Consider the following 19,931-nt stretch of genomic DNA (forward strand, 5'->3'; position numbering starts at 1 on the left):
GTGACCAGGTTCCCCAGACAGAGAGATACTGTTCTATCTTCATTTTACCAATATAATGCCTAGATTTGTTATGAGGAATGAAATGTCATCTTTCTTTGGAGTATACAACAGCAGATGCCAGCTCCCAAATCAGTCTCAGTTCATTTGAAAGCTTATAAAAAGGCTTTCAGAGTCAAGAGTGGCCAAAGCATTTCAAAGGTAATTTATTCAATCTGTTAGATGTGAGAAGATGCCACGTAACTCTGAAGAATGATTCTGTTCATCTTCAAATAGTCCAGGCCTTCTCATCTACAGGTCAGGCTTTATAAAAAAGCCAAGTATGAAATGGTCATTTTCAAAATTAAAAGAGGAATTAGCTTAAATGTGAAACAAATGGTTATTGAAATTACTTAGTTGAATGTTCTACTTACTGTAACCTGGAATGAAGTGATCAATACTATCTTAATATTACCTATCTTAAGTAAGCATTCTCATCAGCTACCACATGATTTAGAAGACTGTTGGACTAATTGACTTATCATACCTGGCAACATTAATTCAATAGCATTCCAAAGTAATAATCACTATCAATCTAATTATATCAGCAGTCTCCTGTAAATGAGTACCAATTATTTTAATTAAAATATTAAATATTTAGAAAATCGATAGGAACATATATTAATAATTTATATACTTAATTTTAATCTACCTGAACAAGCATAATTCCTGAACAACAAAGCTTACTTTCTTTGTATCCCACTTTAATATTTTCCATCAGGTTTCAAGACATCAATCTAATACCAATGAAAAAAGCCCTATTTATATTGTTCTACTTTTATATAAGTGTATATGGGCTTGCAGACCATTATTAGTCATATTCACTTAAGAACTCTTCCAAGAATATTCAAGTGATAGCTTCCCTATTTTGTAAATGCAAACAGGTCAGTTTGGGTTTCCTATAAAACTACATTAACCGTCTATGTGGTTGGGTTCTAACACTACAGCCCTCAATTCCTGTGTATTCTAAACAAGCGAATCCCTTCTCATCTCCTTTACAGGAAAATTACATGAATCATTCACATACTAAGGCAGTATCATTTGGGAGCTTTTTACCTTTTTTTTTCCCCCTTTCTTTTTAAAGTTAATCTAGAAATCTCCCTCCAGATTCTTCACCATGTTTCACAGGAAATAAAGGAAACTTGCTCAGCTTATGAGAAACAATCTCAGAATCATTTGAATTGGAAAGACCTCCAAAACCATCAAATCCAACCTTTGACCAAACAACACCTTATCAACTAGATAAGTGCTAGGCCCAGTAATTTCTTGGACACTTCCAGGGACAGTGAATCCACCACCTTCATGGGAAGCCTGTTCTAATATTTAACAATCCTTTCTATGACAAAATTCTTCCTGATGTCCAATCTGAACATGCCCTAGGACAGCTTAAGGCTACATTCTCTCGTCCTGTCACTAGTTGCCCCGGGGGAAGACACCGACCCCCACCTTGCTACAACCTCAAATCAACACGCTCAGTTCTCTTGAATCAGCATGATTTAAATACCAAGGGAGCAAAAAAATCATTTGAGGCAACCATAATGTGATTAGAATACCAGGCCTGCTTTCTAAACAACTAACAAATATGAATCAAATTGGAGGACCAGAAAGCACACCACAGGCTATGAACTAGTATATTCAAGTACACCCAGAAGGTCTGACTACCCAAAAAAATCCTGAAAGGTTTTAACAATAGTCAAGTAGTTTCATGTTAAAATAAGCCATCCTTGAAAATTGTCATTCAAAAAGCATTTGGGATGACTTATTAAGATTACATTTCATATTGAAGTCCTCATTCAAAGTCAACAAACATCGATGCAATCATCATATCCATAATCTTTATCCTCTGATGAATATACATTAAGATATACTATTTTAATATAAAATTATGAGTACTAATTTTCTGTAACATGAGACATCAAGCTACTCTGTACCAGATGCCCTGCATGCAATAGAAGACATGAGGAAAGAACATTTCCAGATGCAAGTTGAATACTGATAACACTAAAGTGCATACAGCAAGGTATATACTCAGCCTAATGAACAAGCAAATTGGGAAGAAAAGCACTTGACATGCAACATGTAAAAATACTGTTAACAGAGCTGTAACTTCGCTTCGTTTTTTTCTTAAATAAACTTAACAGGAAATTCAAAAAATCATTTTGTATAAATATTGTAGTGATTTGTTTAGGAGGATTTTTTTGTTTGGTTTGTTTTTTGTTTTGTTTAATAAACATAGATAAGGAGGCAAGGAGTACAGCTATGGTTCATATATGTGAAGAACTAGCATATCACTGATTCATTCACCACTAACTGCAACTCTTATGCCCTCCAAGAACTGGATGCTTTGCAGGTACCCTGGCTCTGCAAGAACTGTCCTAGAGCTTCTAGCCTATTTCTGGTCAAAAGTGTGTCCTGCTGCCCAGGAAGGGGGCAAAGAATAAAACCCAACAGAAGCAAGTGATGCACAATACAACTGTTCACCACCCGCTGACTGATGCCCAAACCATCCCCAAGCAGCAAATGGCCCCACCCAGCCAACTCCCCCCAGTTTATATATTGAACCTGATGTTCTATGGTATGGAATATCCCTCTGGACAGTTCAGGTCAGCTGTCCTGGCTATTCTCCCTCCCAGCTTCCTGTGGACCTCCTCACTGGCAGAGCATAGGAATTTGAAAAGTCCTTGATTTAGAGCAACTAAAACAGTGTGTTATCAACATTATTCTCATATTAAATCCAAAACACAGCATATACAACCTATTGAGAAGATTAACTCTATCCCAGCCAAAACCAGGACAGAGGACTCCAATATGAATTAGAGCCTAATCAGACTCTACAGTTACTTAATCCAAGTTGTCTACAGTCCACCTTCCTCAATTATCTATTTCAAGTCTTCAAGAGGCTAGGAACCACAGCATAGCATAACATGCAAAGAAAGTCTCACAGACCAAAAATATCAAAGTCTGATGTAAATTCCACCCTTGAAACAGATTATCATTTGGGGGAGAAAAAAATCGCAGAACAAAACAAAAATTAAAGATGAGAAGAGACATGTTAACTATGTGCTAATATCTCCCAGCATCTTGTTAGAAGACAGACATATTTGCAAAGTTCTTTATACTCACACACTCAAAACAGTTATTAAATTAGTTTCCTTTCCTTGAACATATCATACCTAATAGCACTAAATGTCAGGTTTCAAAATTCAACTTCTGTTCCTCGTAGTCTAATTTTTGTCACAATTTTCCCTATAATCTACTTTTGAAACATTTTAAAACTGAGAAATATTTTCACTGTTTACTTCACAGAAACGGTTAAAGGTATTTCAATGTAAACACTTACTTCCTTTTCTAAAACTATTTTAAGGAAGATTTTAGCACTGAAAATAGTAACCTGTAACTTGTCTTCTTAGCTCATGTTAAAACTGGAAGCAACGATGCGGAAACATTTCAGCAATATCAAGTAAATGGCAATTGAGAACTACAATAGCATCAGGCATTTGAGAGGTAGATACAAATTTCCCTGATTTGAGGATCTATCAGTTGGCAAGAGGCAATTAAAATACACTTATTCCTCTCCTATGAAGAGAATACCAGGAGCATTCTCCCTGCTGGTTCCTGATGCCCTGGCCCAAGTTCCTTTACTCCACAAGATTTCAGCTACAGCACACAGAAGGGATGGGCCAGTTCTCCCCTCACTACCCTTCAGTTGGTAAACTGGGAGGCAATGGATGCTACCTATGCTAACCAGCTTCTATGGCAAAGCAGAATATAATTTTTTTTCACCAAAAGGAAAACAGTTTTGAGATTCAAAAATACTCCCAAACCAGTAGTTCAATGAGTATGAAAATTAATGGGAAGTTTGTCTACAGATCCATCTCTTGCAGCTGAGTTCTTGTTTTAATCGAAGTTTCTCCTCTGTGAAGCGTCTACACATTTATCTGCCGTGTGGGTTTTTAGGTGTCTATTAATACTCTAGCATCTGGTGGAGTTCAGGCGTGTGGGGAAAGCACCTTATGGGTCTCCCTCCTCTGCTGCTTGTGAAACTTGTTACAACCTCATCGCTTCATAGTGATCTGCTTTTCCATCCTTGGTGAAACCAGGCACTAAGTTCGGGGAAGGGGCGTTCAGCAGAGAAGCAATGTTCACATAAAACTTGTTTTGTTAGGAAACACTGAAAAAATGTCACTCAGAAACAGAATACAAGATCATGGGGAAGCTATTTACACCTGTGTATTTAGCTAATTATAACTATACAATTAGCTATGTATGTAGTTATAAATATATATGCATCTATATAATATATTGTTATAAATAATAAAGGTAATTCTGTGTATATATTTGTATATATAGTTCATTATATAATTGTTGTCATTCTGTTACAGATACTTGTGTGTGCATAGCTATCATCACACACATTTGAGGCAAGGAAATACAAACTGTGAAAGATAACCTGCCCAGAAACGTGGAATTCAAGGAATTCTGTAGCTCTGTAAGGAGTTTGCCCTTCAGGGGAGCGTGCCCGAGGAGACAGAATCAATCAGGTTGGAAAAGACCTCTGCGATCATGGAGTCCAACCCCTGAACAGCCCGGTGCCCCTGACCTTGTGGGGCCTTCTCTGCGCCCCGCCGGGCCCGCCGCTCCCGGCCCGGGAGTGCCCCGTCCTTCCCCCGCGGGGCGGCGGGCACTTGCCTCCCATTCCCGCAGGAAGCGCTGGGCCTCGGCGGGCCCGGCCGCCCTGTGCCTCCGGAACTCCTCCTTGACGTAGCGGTCGCCCAGGTCCCGCAGGGCGGGCGGCAGCGCCCGGTGCAGCTGCAGGAGGCGGCGGTAGAGGCGCCGCGCGGCGCCCGGCGCGGACATGGCCATGGCGATGGCGGCGGCGGCGACAGCGCGGCCCGGCCGGGCCCGGGGCAGCCTTGCCGGGGCGGGGCGAGGGGCCGGGCGGCGCCGGGCCGCCTCTGTGAGCGCCCGGCTAAACACAGCGCTGTCGGAAAATGCTGCCGATGCACTCAGAGCCTGCGTTCTGCAGGTAATGTTTAAAACATTACCGAGAAATGCAGTTGCAAATAGTACCGTCTTCACCACCATATGAACAAACTATGCCCTTTATACCAGGATAGAACGGGGCACAAGTGAGTTAGTCCACTGAGCACAAGCTTCATATGCTTAAATTTGTTTTATCTGCATTTCCAAGCGTAGGTGAGAGACGAGAGAAGACACAGAAAGAAACCCTCCTGCCTCGGTGGGCCTGCTCGGAACTTTGTGCCACCGTGTCATCACTACCAAGCTCCTGCTTTCTCTTACCTCCCTCTTAGAGCCCAAGCTCCAACTCCCCAGCTCTCCATAAGGTTTTTTCAGCAGCTTAACATCAAATCCAGCTCACCCACATGAAAAAAATCTTCATGAAAATCAACAGTCGTAGATATTTTGGAAAAAGCAGAGTCAGGCAGGGGCCGCAGTGGCAAAATTCCTGCCTCATCATGGGTGTGTGTTAAGCTCCTTCCATCCAGTCAAATCGCTGGTGCTTCAAAAAAGAAAGGAAATATTTCTATAGGCCCAGGTAGCGTTAAGCTTTCCCTGGATACTAGGAAATGTCATAAAAATGTATTGTCTCGTCAAAAGCCCAAGTCATTAAGTGAGAGGAAGAGAGGAAAGAGCAAAGTACAGACTATTTTGCTGACTACAATTTCTTGATGTTTATTTATTCTTTTAAGCACTTCAGTGATGGAAAACTAAAGTTCCTAGTAACACTAAGTTACTGAAGTAAAGCAAAATTGTTATCGTTTCACTTTCTATCACTGTCAATTTCCAGTCTTCTTCATGCCTGTGCTGCTCTCGAAGTGAGCAGTTGGGCTCTGGCAGAGGAGGCCTGATCTTCAAATTGATTGATCTTGCTATATTTTCAAACTGTATTTTCTACAGACATTTCTTTGAGGAAGAGTTTCTGGACTGAATGCATTTTGTCTACCCTGTGTCCTTCAATATGTTCACAGTTTAAAAAGATTGAGGTTAAAAAACTGATTTGCTTTATCAGTTTTATTTGCAATGATGCAATTCCACTGAGTCATCTCAGAGTGCATTCATTTACAGAATTTTTTAAAATATTTTATTGTATATTGACCACCATCCTCATGGTGCACGTTGAGAGCTTTCTCCTTGCTATATCCACCCTGTGTAGTTTTTAAGAGTCCTTTCCTTTAAGTGGCCTGCTTAAGCCCTCTGCTGGGCGCTCACTTTGAGGCTCAAATATCAACTCAGCCAGATCTGTAACCTTTAATAGTTTCTACACCTTTTCTTTCTGTCCAGAGAGACCAAAAGCCATTTTTTATTGGGTCTGGCTGAGATGGCGTTCATTTCCCCCACAGTGCTGTGCTTTGCATTGGTAGCTAGAAATGTGGTGATAACATAGCAGTGTTTTGGCTACTGCTGAGCAGTGCTGGCACAGCACCAGCACTGTCTCTCCAACATTCCACCCATCAGTAGGCTGGGGGTGGGCAAGATCCTGGGAGGGGACACAGCTATGCCAGCCGACCCATATTTCACACCATATGACATCAGCTCAGATATAAAAGCTAAGGAAAGGAGGACGAAAGGGGAGGCATTTGTTATTTTCAGTGTTTGCCTTCCAGAGCAACTGCTATGTGTGCTGAAGCCCTGCTTCCAGGGAAGTGGCTGAAGACCCCTTGCTGATGGGAAGTAGACAGTAAAGCTTTTTTTTCCTCATTGCTTGTGCACGCACAAACTTTCGCTTTTGCTTTGGTGAATTGCCTTATCTCAAACTACAAGTCATTTTCCATCTTATTCTCTCTCCCCTGTCTGGCTGGGAAGGGGAGTGATAGAGCAGCTTAGTGGCCACCTGACATCCAGTCAAGGTCTATCCACCACACCCATCCTCTGGGGCAGATGGTTCCTGTCCAGGAGAAGAGGAGAATTCCTTCAGCATCTGTGCACCTCCAGGATGCTTCAGCTGCAGCTCTTGAGCTTCCTCCTTGCACCTTCCCTAGACACTGCTGGAGAAGTGAGGAATTTGCCAGTAAATTCCCCATGGAGCAGAAGATAGAATTGTAAGCTTATCAAGCTGCTGACAACAGCCTAAGTTGTCAGTCTTTGCCTATTAACAGTTTTTATATCCCAAAGTCCTTGAAGGTCTCTGCACTATCAGGGAATGTGGAGAGGCAGCAGATGCAGTTGAATGCCATATCCCTTGTGTATGGGCACAAAAGGACTTACCATCAGAACTCGTCAAGACATAACATGATATTAGACGTATTACTTCCATATAATGACCTCTCAATCATCAGTACACAAAATATCTGTGCCACAGCTTGACTCCAGATACAATTTTAGCTAACATTCATGAATATAACTCCTTAGCTTGTTACTTGCAGGTGCCTGCCTCTGCTTCCAGGCAGCACTGCTTCTGTGCAGGGCACTGTGGCGTCCATGCTGCTGTTCCCAGTGCTCGACAGCCTGGGAAAACTTCTTAGCTTGCACCAAAGAAAGCGGCACCTCCGAAGAGGGATTTATCCCACTCCTTTTAGGGCAAGTGGAGGAAATTAATCCCTGCTTCCTTTCAGATGTCAATAGAAGGATGTGCTGTGGTATATGTGATTTAGTAGCCCATAAAGGATACTGTATCCAACTCAGCTTTAGCACCCTGGCTCAGTGTCAGTTGTGCTGAAACTGGTGTGAAAGCTACAAAGATACTAGAGTGTCTCTGTGCCATTGGATCCCCATAGTGCTTTTGGATCTGGGGAAGCAGCATCTGCTCTGCCATTGGGGCAGCAGAAAGGCAGGCAGAGTGACTCAGACAATATACTAAACCTTTATTTACATGGCTAGGACTGTGTGAGGTAGCATCTCAGCCTTTTCCCAAGGATATGTGAGAAATTTGTGGTAAAGAATGGATGCAAAGTGCTCTAGTTATTTATCCATCCTTCTGAGCTTTTGACCCTGTGAATCTGTCAGAGTGGCCATGTTGTTTGCTACAGTCCTAATTTCAAATGTAGAAAGACTGGAGGAACACTTCCCTGTTTATTTTTTCCTTTTATCAGTAATGTGTTGACTAAAGAAGATGAAGCTGAAGTATTTATTGAGCTGTAATTGCTGTAATTTTTTTAATTATCAAGAGCATCCTGAGAGAAGTTCTTTTTGTGAATCAAAATAAATGATTAAATATAGAATCCAATGATGTGATATTTCTTTCTAGAACTGTTGGTAGTCCTGATGAAGCGAAATTGTATTGTCATATTTTAAAAAACCAGAATAATCTGCAATCTTCTTCTTCTAAACTGTGGGTAAATATTAAAATACAGTCCAATTTCCTGCTATTAAAAAAAAAAAAAAAAAAAAAAAAAAAAAAAAAGAGCATGTAGCTCTGTCCCATATTATATTTCCTGGTTTTGCATTGTGCAGATCACAACAAAATTGCATCCCTTACTTCAGAATTATGGAGTTTTTAAAAAACTCTCTATGTATTTGAATAGATTCAAGACAGTTTCTTTTTGCATATTATTCCATACCAAGGCAGACTTTTCTGATTCAAAAACCAAGCCAAAGATCTGTTATGACAGCACAAATTGCCTACTAAACATTCGGCGGCATCTTCCAGTGTGCCTTGTAAACTAAAAAGACACGGAATTATCCCTGCTTTGTGGGAAACAACTGCAAAATTAATAGTTTCATAAATGACTTAGAAAAAACCATGGATAATTAGAGATTCACAGGGTGGTTCTGCCTCTGTCAAAGTAGAGTAGAGCTTTGTCCTTGACTCAACAGAAACAAAATCAGTCCTAGCATGGGATGGTCTGCTTCAAAACCCACCTGAAAGTTGGACATGCAAACTACTATACATAGATGCTGTTAAAAAAGGGACCAGCTCTTTCACAGGCTGATGAAGATACCAGTCATGTTTGCTGTTGGCTGCAGAGGCAATTGCCTGTCTATGTCTGGTCCAGGTAAAACCAGCGTTCTTCACACAGTTAGCAGGGTAAAATAGCGAGAGCAGGACAGATGGTTTTCTTTCAAAAGCTCAATTTCTGTGAGGAAAAAAAGATGCCATAATAAATGCTGTTTGGTGTAACTCATCAGGATGGCTTCAGGTACTCATGTATGCATCTCACAGTAAGATGAAACCAAATAACAGAATGTATTTCTTATGAATTAAATATAGTACATGACAATTTTAGAAGGAAGAGACAGACGGCTGTTTCTGGACTTCCATCAGTTGCATGATTGGTGCACTGATAGATTTTGGACATTAAAAGGAAGTTCTGCTTTGGTTCAGTTTCTCCTTAAGCTGCTCATTCATTGCAGGAATTCTTGTTCTTTCATCAGAAGCACATAATCTGTATCATCCAAACCAAATTTTTTTTACAGTTTCTGAGAAAGTTCTGCTTGCCTCCTTCAGACTTGAAAGATGCCAAGTGTGTTAGAAATCTTCAGAGAATTTAGCTACCAAACTTTATCAAGTTTCTGATTGAATATGTGTGAGCAGAGCTTTGCTGGGAGTCAAGTGCAAGCAACATCACCCCAGATGTTGCAGGGTGAGAGCAGGCTCGTGCGTGGACCCTCTCCCTCACCATCACTTTCATCTCCCAGTAAATGTAGTAGTCCAGCGCCAGATTTCAAAGCATACAGGCACCAGCATGTCACAGGGAAGTGTTGTGAAAGAAAGAGAGGATTGTGATGAACCCGTGTGAGTTTTCTCTAATCTCATTTCAGAAACATGTATTATTCAGCAGAAATTTTGTAAAAGTTCAACTCAGTGAACTGATCCAAAATTAAAATTTTGGGTAGAATGATTAAAGAGCATCAAAACTCAATGTAATGGCAGGCAAGATGGTTTTAGAGGGAAAATCCTACACCTTCCTTTATAGATGGTGCCAAATCAGGCTGTGAATTAGAAATCTTTTTTTGTCCTTAAGCTATTAGTGTTTTCAACATTCAAAGAAAACACCCAAAAGACTGCCTATATTACAAAACAGTTTTTCTAATTTTGAAAATTCAAACGTAATTTGAGAATGTCAGTATTTAGAATCAGTGTGTCTTCTCCTTTTATGAACAATCTTTTTGGTAAATACAGTACTAGTTCACTTGATTAATCTGCCACGTGCTGTTCTGTTCAACTGCATTAAAATTCTGTAAAAGATGCAGTATTCTGCTGTTAATTCACACAGTAAGTTGATTAACAGCAGAATGTTGCTGCTGAAATAAATACAGTTTGAAAGCATACATTTTGTTATTTCAAATATAAAGAGTATATTGGGTAAAGCTTTGTGTTCTTAGTCTACTTAGTAACTAATCATAAAGCTTAAACTCATGCAAAGATGCTTCCACAAATCCATTATAATTCCTTCCAGAACAACACAAAAAGAGCACAGAAATTGTTATGTTGATGCTTTTAACAGAGGGGAGAAACAGAACAAGGGAGAAGATGCCCAAACTAAGTAAATTAGTATTTTGAAAAGCTACAGAAAAGACCATATATGTGTGAATGCAAAAGCATAGCCCAGCCTTGGAGCATCAGGAGCAGAACACAAGTGATTCCCTTCCTAACAATGGCGTGCATGGCTCCTGGAAGCTCCAGATGATGTGCCATCAAACTCCAAAGTCTAAACCAAGGGAATAAAACCAACTAGGCTACATCACTTCTAAGCTTTTAGTCCAGCTTCACATTAACCCAAGGGGAATTTAAAGCACAGCATAAACATGTGTTTAAATGAAGTTAGAAGAAAGCTTATTGTCCTGTCTCCTGTTTTAATTAAATGTGTTTTATATTAAAAGCATAGCTTACAAATGTAAGCTGTGTGGTTTCTCTGGCAGCATTGCAGCTCTAAGTAAACACACCATAGTATTATTTTGTTTGCTTTCTTCCCTAATTAAGTTTTTTAAGTTTCCTCAGCTCTCTGTGTGGCTGCTTCAGTTTTGGCCATAGTACTGAGGCACAGGAGACTGGAAAGAAGACTATGCTTTCTCTTTCTCCCTCCATCCACCAAGTAATCACAGATCAATTGGATATCCTTTCTCTTTTTTTTTTAAGATATATAGATGTCAGACTATATGTTACAAATAAAGCATGAGCCCTCTGGATCATACCAATCTGGGAGCCCATACCCTCCCACTGAGAGAGCTGCAAGCACCCAGGCACACTTCAGAGCAAAAAGCAGGGCTGAACCACAAAATTTGAAGGCAAACCTGAATTTTGACAGCCTTTGAAAGTGTTTGGATTTCTCTTTTTACCATCCTCAGAGGCTACAGATTTTCAGGTTCGAGGCTGTTAGTGCTTCACAAATCCAAATTGTTGTCTGCTGCTTAAAATGAAACATGCATAATCCAACATCATTCATTATTTGGCATAAATAATGTGCTATCAGCAAAGTACATGTCCCATCTCAGGCCTCTAGGCCTTTAATAGCCCTCTGAATGCATTCAGTCTGTCCAGGACAGTTTAACATGCAGGCCAAGTTCTGGAATACTTAACTGGCCTCACACTTGGCATCACCTTTGATGTGAAGCACTGGATAGGCATCTCTTGTCTCTATCCAGTTTCTGATGTTGTAATCAATCAGGAAAAAAAATCCAACATGAAACTGTGTAGCTCTGAAATTGTGTGTCTGTTTGTTGTGTTCCCTGCCTTGAAATTCAGCACCACACTGCAAACTGGAGGTGTATCTAGATGGCTACTCATCCAAGGTTTATTATTCACTGGATGTGGTAATATTTGGGATTACATTTCTTGACAGGATTTTCCTTTGTAGTTTCTTGATATACTATCACATGTTAATGGTTGATATTCAGGATGGAACTATAGGATACCACATAAAAAAAAAAGGTAGCTTTAAAATAAATACTTGAGGTTCCCTAAACCCTTTTTATCCAACAACACTATCAGTGTTCATCAATTCCTCCCTCCGCCCCCTCCCCAAACCACCTGAAGGCAGGATCAGTAGTGATCAAAAGACATACAACATGTCTTACTATTGAAATGACCACCTCTGTGAAATATGGTTTTTAATAATGAGCTTATTGCTGTTGCTTTGTGAATTATGGCCTTGCACTTCTCCTAAACCAAAACAAAAGTTATTTGCAAGGTGCCACAGGAATAATTTTTCAGCTGAAAAACAAGTACGTTAGTGATCACAAACTCCTTGCTGATTTGTGGAAGTGCCATTTGGTTTTTTACTTCTTTGAGATTTGATTTTTAACTGAGATGTTGAAAGATAATTTATTTTTGTAAGCTATGGAGGAATTGCAGCTCCAGGTGCTATAGAAAGCAAAGAGCAATATGCAGAGAAAAAATTTCAACTGTTTCAGTCTAATGTGTTAGATATTAGGATGGTCACAATCTCTTCAAAAGAAAAAAGTTGGAGACTTTTCACTGATGGGAGATAGCAACTAAAAGTGCCATAGCATTATTTAGTTCCTATTTTGTTATTTTTTTTCCCATCGTATAGGAATTATAACATTTTATATTCATAAATAGGGGATGAAAAATAATGTATATTTAAAAATCCTTGAAATGAGTCTTGAAAGCAAACTAATGGTGCAACGATGTACTTCTGGAGCCTATGGTGAAAACAAAATTCTGTAGGACAGATAATTCTTCTGTGGGCTCTAAAATTCATATGATTGCTTTGACATCTTGAGAAATTGGAGAATCCCATCCAGGTCTAGGATACAGTCTGGATTTCAAATGTTAGGTTGTTTAAGAAATTAATATCAAAAATGAAGGCCACCTTTACAAAATATCCTAGCATTAATATCTGGCTAGTCTTACTGAGTTCAAGGGTTATTTTGTTTATTTTTTTTTTATGCATGGAGGACCACAACCAAACCATGGGCTGTACTTCAGGGAATCAATACTTCAGAAATTTTTTGAAAAAACAAGAATTGTACCCCTTCTGTTGTTAAGCTTCATATATCAAAATTGCGCTCTTCACAGCTTCCAGAGCGCTTTACTGGGACTCATTTACTGTCTTCCTGCATTCTGTTTTCAAAGTTATGCCCTGGGAGCAAAACTTTTCATTTAAGACCTGGATTTCAAAGTGCTCTCAAATCCACAGGCATCTCCGACATGTTTTGAAAACTGTTGCACCTTACCGGAGCCAGAGGCAACATTATACATGCAGGACTGAAGTCAGTTGGTCTAGCAGGTCTTCGGATAATACCTTTCAAATAAAACTTCTTTTCAACTTTCCCAGGAGGACTGCATTTTATATGCTCTGAAATCCACTGGGGTATGATGGTTGTCTTGAAAACTTAGTTGTGACATGGATTGTGAGGCTTTTCACAGTGTAAATTTGGAGTAATTCCTCCCTCCCTGTGGAACTCCATAAAACCATTTTTTATTCTTGTGGGTTTTGGGGGGGTTGTGGGGGTTTTTTGTGGGTTTGTGTTTTGGGGGTTTTTTGTGGGTTTGTGTTTTGGGGGTTTTTTGTTGTTTTGTTTTTTTTTTATTAACAGCTCAGAGAAATCTGAGGGTATGAATCCCGTGAACTATGTGTATATTACAGCCTGATCCTAAGCTCAGTTCTTCAGCTGATGTGCCTTCAGGTACATCAAGATTGTCTGTGAGTACTACATCCCCATTCAACAGAAGGGAAACTTGAGAGGCAGAGACGTCCTGCAAACCTAGCATTCAGTAAGAGAGTGGCAGAGATGGTACAACAACTTAAGGACTTTCCTGTCCATTCAGCGCTTTATCCAATAGCTGATAATGTCTTTGAGGTTTGCACAACTTTGTATTATTCCACACTGTGTCAATGGGACACCTTTTATTTGAAACTTTTTGGACAATATCAATGTTAAATCTATGGGGAGTTTAGTAAACTCTTCCTATACACAGTGTAGAGGCTCTCTCAACAAAAGGGAGATGCAACTATTGAGATCTGAAGCCTTAACCCTAAAATGAACTGAAAGGTGTTCCCACAGCAAAGCTGGAAATGCCCCTAGCAGCAAAAGACTTGAAAGATACCAATTCTCTCTAGCTGACATTCTGTAAGAGAAATATGTCTTAAGGCAAGATTAAAACATTCATTAAAGAGCAAAAATAAAAGAGCATTACAAAAAAAAAGAGGTTTCCTTCTTACACTTCAGAAGTTACAAAACATTCTTCTGTCTCTTTAATTGCCGCTTGCAAAGGCTCTGCACTGAGTCATTTAGTTTCTGAAAGTAACAACACTGTCCTAGCCTTCTTATTGGCATGTACTCCTATGCCACCCACATTGAGCTCCAAATCTGGATCCAAGGATTGCTGAGCTGTGAAAACTGTATTTGTATAATTCTGCCAGTAACCACCCATATAATATCAAAAGAATCAAAGGGAACTAAAGATACGCTGAAACATTCAAGAGTCATATGAACGCCAACTACCAGGAGGTGCTCACAAGTTTAAGGATATTTTATATACATCCTGTTCCATTCTCTGGTTGGTCTTTTCAGGGTGAAGAAGGTTGGGAAGTGGTAAATGACAACTCTTTGTGTTTGATCATTTAGCAAAAAAGAAGTTTTGTATTCTATCCATCTCATCTCCAGATGGTAGTAAGTCAAATCTCAGCACAGTGCCAGTGCAGGACCAGAGGAAGGCAGTTGAGTGTTGCCACAGGATGAAAAACCATGCTTAAGAGGAGATGAGGAGTAAAACTCCCAAGCATAATTAGCATGGCTGTGTTGTTTAGCCATTCCACAGTTTGCTCTTCACTACCTAGTAATCATCCCTTCCTCAGTGGTTGTCTCCCTGCTAAAGAAAATTAAGAGATTTACCTAGGGCCAGCAAGAGGTCAGGGCAACATGATAGCAGCCTAAACATCAGCACCCTCACCTCCCTCTCTTGGGGAGTCCAGTTTTGCATGTCCCAGAGGAGTTCTGTCTTTAGGCTTGACAGATGATGCTCTAAGGCTTTGGAAACAGAGTGTTCACTGCTTCTAGAGTCTGAATTAAGCATCCTAAGGATGGCACAGGCTCTGTTCTCCAAAGAAGCAGGTTCTTCCATGACATCTCAAAGTAAAGACACAAAGGTGAATGATGCAGCTCACTCCTGAAGTGTGTCCAGATGGAAACTGCAGCTCCAAACATACAAAACTCTCTGGTTCATCTTTGCATAGGTATGTCAAGATGTTTATTTTTGTATCCAGTATGAAAACTGACCTCTGTATTGAAGACAAGAATGCAGAAAATTATGTAAAGGGCTCCTCCCCACTTAGTTTAACTAGAAATAGCAGTGATCTAGCACACCTGAGGGCAAATGTTCTTCCATCTGTGATTTTAACCAGGATACTTAATACTCTCATCTTTATTTTCTAAGACTTTATGAATATTTTTAAAGTACTTAAGTGCTTCTCTATATTTCCCTATTCTTCCAACTTGAACAAACAAAATGAGTTGATTTATTTCAGGTTCAAGTAATGAATTTCTCATCATTTTCTCTCCCTGACTTCCATGCACAAGCATGAGGCTACATTGTCTAGGGCGCATTGGCTGAGTGAAACATGTTTATTTGTAATAAGGATACAACAAAATCCCCTGTATCCACTGAAAATAATAAACACAGAAGTATCTCCACAAGTCTTTGGGTTGTTAAAAAAATTATGTTTAAAATTGCTAACTTTAGGTCCCAGTTTGACGTCACAGTGTATCTCTTTAAACAAATAACCCAGGCAGTGTAATGCTTTTTGGAAGGGGTGTGAAAGTTAGCACTGAAAGTCTTCTTGCTGGTCAAGAGATTCAGCATATTTTTGGGGGTTGGATTAAAAAAAACAACAATAGTTCTATGTAACTAAGTTCATGGAAAATGCAAGTAAAAGCAAACTACAGAAGTGAATAACTAGGGGGACTCCATGGAATGTTTGATTATTTCCCAGAATTATTCTGGAATGCACTCATTGATGTATAGACATGTGCACTCACTTGCTATCATAAAAGGCAGAAAGTTTTTATTAGCACTGAACAGGGACACAGACTGTTTTCAGGCTGCATCTCAGTTGGTTACTGCAGTGTGAAAACCACTAACATACATGACCACTTGCAAAAGTCATGGATGGTGTGGTAACATAGAACAGCATCCCGAAATCTGCATCTAATTTCTATTTTACTCATTATTGGATGTCACTATGGTTAACATGACAATTCACATCCCATAAGAGCTCTGTTTAAAAAAGTTACACATATCCAAAAAATATGGAAGACATTTTCTTGCTCTTGCTTAATTTTTTTTTTGTCTCAATACAATGTAGCCATTCAGAACCAAATCCAGTATGACATATCCAAACAAGCTTTGCAGTTACACACATTCCTGTCTTGTCCTGCATTCTGAATGCTGCCAGTCAGGAATCAAACACCAATTCTGACACTCTGAAATTATCTGAGGAGAGAAATTCTGTCCACAGTCATCCCATTGCTAGCATCCCTGCATCCCCTGCAGGGATTGTCTAAATCCGATGAACAGAAGGATACATCTTCTGTATGTGGTCTAGTAAGAACTTTCTGCAATATTTTGACAGTCAGATCACTTTTATCACAGATTTGTGTTTAGTTGCTATGAGGAAGACAATTTTTAAATCTTTATTATCACAGACTGAACAAGTAACACCTTACCATTTTTAATTTTCTGTGTTTTGCCTTCTCTCCTTCTGTCTCCTCCCTCTCCCCTTTTCTTCCTTGCAAACAGCACTGTGAAAAGCCTATTGTTGAGCAATGGAGTTGGGACATTAGGGTCAAATCCCTTCATCACATTCCCTCTTCTCCTCTGTAAGGGGTTGAAATCTAAGTGAGGGAGTGACATACAAAACTGTACAGAGCTTTGGAGCATTTGCTTATGTTATACAAGATCCTACTCGAGTGCAAGCACATTCTTGACTCCTGCTACATCCAATATGGAACAGTACTCAAGTTTCCATGGATTAGGGTGACTGCAGAACTTTAATGCAGAGCTTTATGTCAATGCATTTCTCATATTTGCTGCTCTTGCTTCCATGCACAATATTCACTAGTTTTGAACAGCCTAGATTTTTTTGTCACCACCTAGAAGCCTGTACAACTGTGGACTGGATCTAGTCCATGCTATATGCCTTAGTTCTGGATTGATTTGCTTCCGTGAACTGAAGCCAAAGCCTTCTTTTCCACTCAGTATGTTCCTCTTCTGGATGCTATGCTTATACTCTAGCTGTATAACATTTCCAACCCAGTGCCGCTCACTGAGTAAATTGCACAGTCTAGCCATTGTAGAAAGCAAGTATGATGATTTTCAGAGGTGCTGTTCTGCTGAACTGCATCATCTTGTTGAGACAACACAACTAAAAATTATAGGAGCAGAGCTGATGGAAGACAAGGGATTTCAAAATTATACACTTTGAACATAAGAAGTGTGAGCTGGTAGGAAATTTATCCTCTTTGCTATCCTTAGCATTCCCAGTTTCAGAAACAGACATGTTTTGATTGCCTTCTTTATTTATTTTTAATAACACTATTTGCAAGAGAAATACCTTACTGCTGTAGCACTGTGCATTTGGAGTTGATTAGGCATAATTTTCTGCACAAGATTTATAGAGATTGCATCAAGTGCAAAATGCACTAATAGGAATGCAGTGCAGAAATCAGGACTGCGTCATTTTAGGATATCAGAAAGCCCTCCTCACATGTCTCTCTTTTTTCAAGAGCAGAGGGGGTGCGTCTGTGCATTTTGGAACTTGTTTGTGCGTTTCAGCTGGTTACAGCCAGTGTAAGTTTCTTTAACTCCTTTTTCAGTTGAGAGCCACTACTGAAGACAACTTTGCACCATCAGAGGATTTGACCAATGTTTTGTCGTTCGTTTGTTTGTTTTTCAACAAACAATAAACAAGTGGTACATAAGTGAAATACCTTGTATTTTTTGGTTTTTTTTCAATCTCTGTTGTATTCCTTGAGATATCTGCAGATGCTCTGATTTATCATCCTGCCTCTCAGAAGGATGTCATTCCCTTTCCTCACAGAGCCGAATCTGGGCTGTTTTCTGCATACAGTCCTCCAGCAGAGACTCTGACAGCCAGCTGCATCGGCCAGTAGATGTCATTGTGTTTCCACCACAAAAGCACACTGAACATATTCATCTGGCTGCAAAAGCCTGTCCAGTCCTACAAACAATACTGTTGACTATTTAGGACGTTTTCTACCCTGCAGCAAAATATTTGTTAAAAATACTTAGCCAGAAGAGAGTGAAAATTAAGTTCCAAGCATTTGATAGCTGTGACTAACTAGCCAGAATACCCTTGGTTTCAGCTAATGTAGTGCCAATGGTGTTATACAAACAGAGCTTACTCAACAGGACACAAATCATTGTTAATAAACTATTACAAAAGATGCCAACAGAAGACAGAAATAATGTCTCATGGATTAGCCAGCTTCTTTAAGGAACCAGCTTGTTTTGCTGTGAGGTCAGCTGTTCTTCAGTACTCAGACAGCATTGAGAATTTATACTTCAGAACTTTTTAGACCTTCAGAGTGTAATGAAAAGAGGCTGTAGGCTGTTATTTTTCAGCTATTTTATTCTGGACTATGTTAATAGCTTCCTAGCTTGAATGATATAATATTTGTGATGTAACTAGAAAGTTCCATTTGAAGTCAAAATATGGTAGGAATAGAGAAGCAAACTCTTGGCAGTAGTCCCAGCGGTAGGGTTTTCCAGAAAGTCTGACATATTTTTTATCAGCAAAAACTCAAAAGACATCATTTTAAGTTTTATTTTTAACCATAATTTCATAAACCTAATGAATGTAAACGGGCTTTGATATCTATAAAACTACATTCTCAATTACAGCTCATTTCCCAAGCTAAAGATGAAGCACAAGATGAACAGAGGATGCAGTCAGCTTGCAACATCCATGCTGGAAATGGCACACAGGGCCAAATTCCCTGCTGGCAGCAACCAGTGAGGCTCTGCTGGCTCTAACAACACAGGAGACCCTTGACAGATTCAGCAGAGAACTGGCCTTTTGCAATGTATTCTGAGTCCCAAGGGCCAGTCACAAAACTGAGTGAAGTCAATGGAAATCTTTTGCTTGTTGGCAATGGCTGTGGATGAAGCCATGAATCAGGTTTTCTGGAGGCTGGGCACAGCACATCTGTCTTGGGGTGAGGCAGCTGAAAGGCGCAGACTTGGATTTGAAAGGACAAGCTTCATTTCATGAGTCTCTGCTCAGGCTCAGCAATAACCTGAGATGGCGCAAGATAAACAATGTTCTTCCCTTGCAATGCCTACGGGAGCTATGAGGAGAGTGGCTTGTCCTCTTGCTTGCTCGTGGAAACATGTAAAACCCTTTCTGGACTGGGAGACTTTTGCACAGGGAGGAATCACAGTCTGGTGACTGGTTTGGGTTGAGAAAGAGATTTAAAGATCATCACATCCAACCCCCTGCTGTGGGCTGGGGCATCTTTCACTGGACCAAGTTTGCTCAAAGCCCCATCTAACTTGAACTTGAATATTGCCAATGATGGGACATCCACAACTGTGGATGGGAACTGTGGCTGTTTCCAAGTCTGGATATGAGGTATATGATATACATACAGAGACCTTGTAACTGATGACCCCTTGGACTGTCTAGGCCACCAAATCCTTGCACTTGGATGAGCAGAAAGTTGTCCAGTGGTGGCCCATAGGTACTACAGCAGTGTCCTCTGGGCTGAACGGTATATGGGACATGTTTAAGGATCACAGCAGTGTCGCCTGCTGTCTTACAGATAAACACCTACAATTACAGGAGCCACCCACAGTGCAGAACTTCTTTATTAACATTCCAATGTCACCTCCTACAAAAAAACAATGTTGTGGCAAAACATAAGCCTAATAAGATTCATGGGTCAGGCTATAGGTGACATACCCATTTCCTACACACCATTCCACACTCGTGCCATACATGCCAAAGGAC

At 40.0% G+C, this 19,931-nt stretch overlaps 2 protein-coding genes across 3 annotated transcripts in view; one reads left to right on the forward strand and one right to left on the reverse strand.

The window, feature by feature from the left end:
* The window catches only part of SDHAF3 (succinate dehydrogenase complex assembly factor 3), a 32,691-nt gene extending 27,780 nt beyond the window's left edge, over positions 1–4,911 (reverse strand). The window contains exon 1 of one of the 2 annotated variants that reach the window (XR_001921027.1): positions 4,487–4,624. Coding sequence is in view for 1 of the 2 variants with exons in the window: in XM_018075810.1 (XP_017931299.1) it covers positions 4,726–4,899 (174 nt within the window). In the remaining variant the exon portion in view is untranslated. Of the gene's footprint in view, positions 1–4,486; positions 4,625–4,725 lie in introns of those variants that run through there. The other variant, XM_018075810.1, reaches the window with a different exon arrangement.
* DLX5 (distal-less homeobox 5) overlaps positions 4,898–19,931 on the forward strand; it is a 32,325-nt gene continuing 17,291 nt past the window's right edge. Inside the window, exon 1 of the mRNA XM_029961890.1 lies at positions 4,898–5,062. Within this exon, the coding sequence (XP_029817750.1) occupies positions 4,898–5,062 (165 nt within the window). The remainder of the gene's footprint in view (positions 5,063–19,931) is intronic.

Source organism: Manacus vitellinus, unplaced genomic scaffold (genome assembly GCF_001715985.3).
Source record: "Manacus vitellinus isolate BGI_N305 unplaced genomic scaffold, ASM171598v3 scaffold_3_pilon, whole genome shotgun sequence".
Lineage (NCBI taxonomy): Eukaryota > Metazoa > Chordata > Aves > Passeriformes > Pipridae > Manacus > Manacus vitellinus.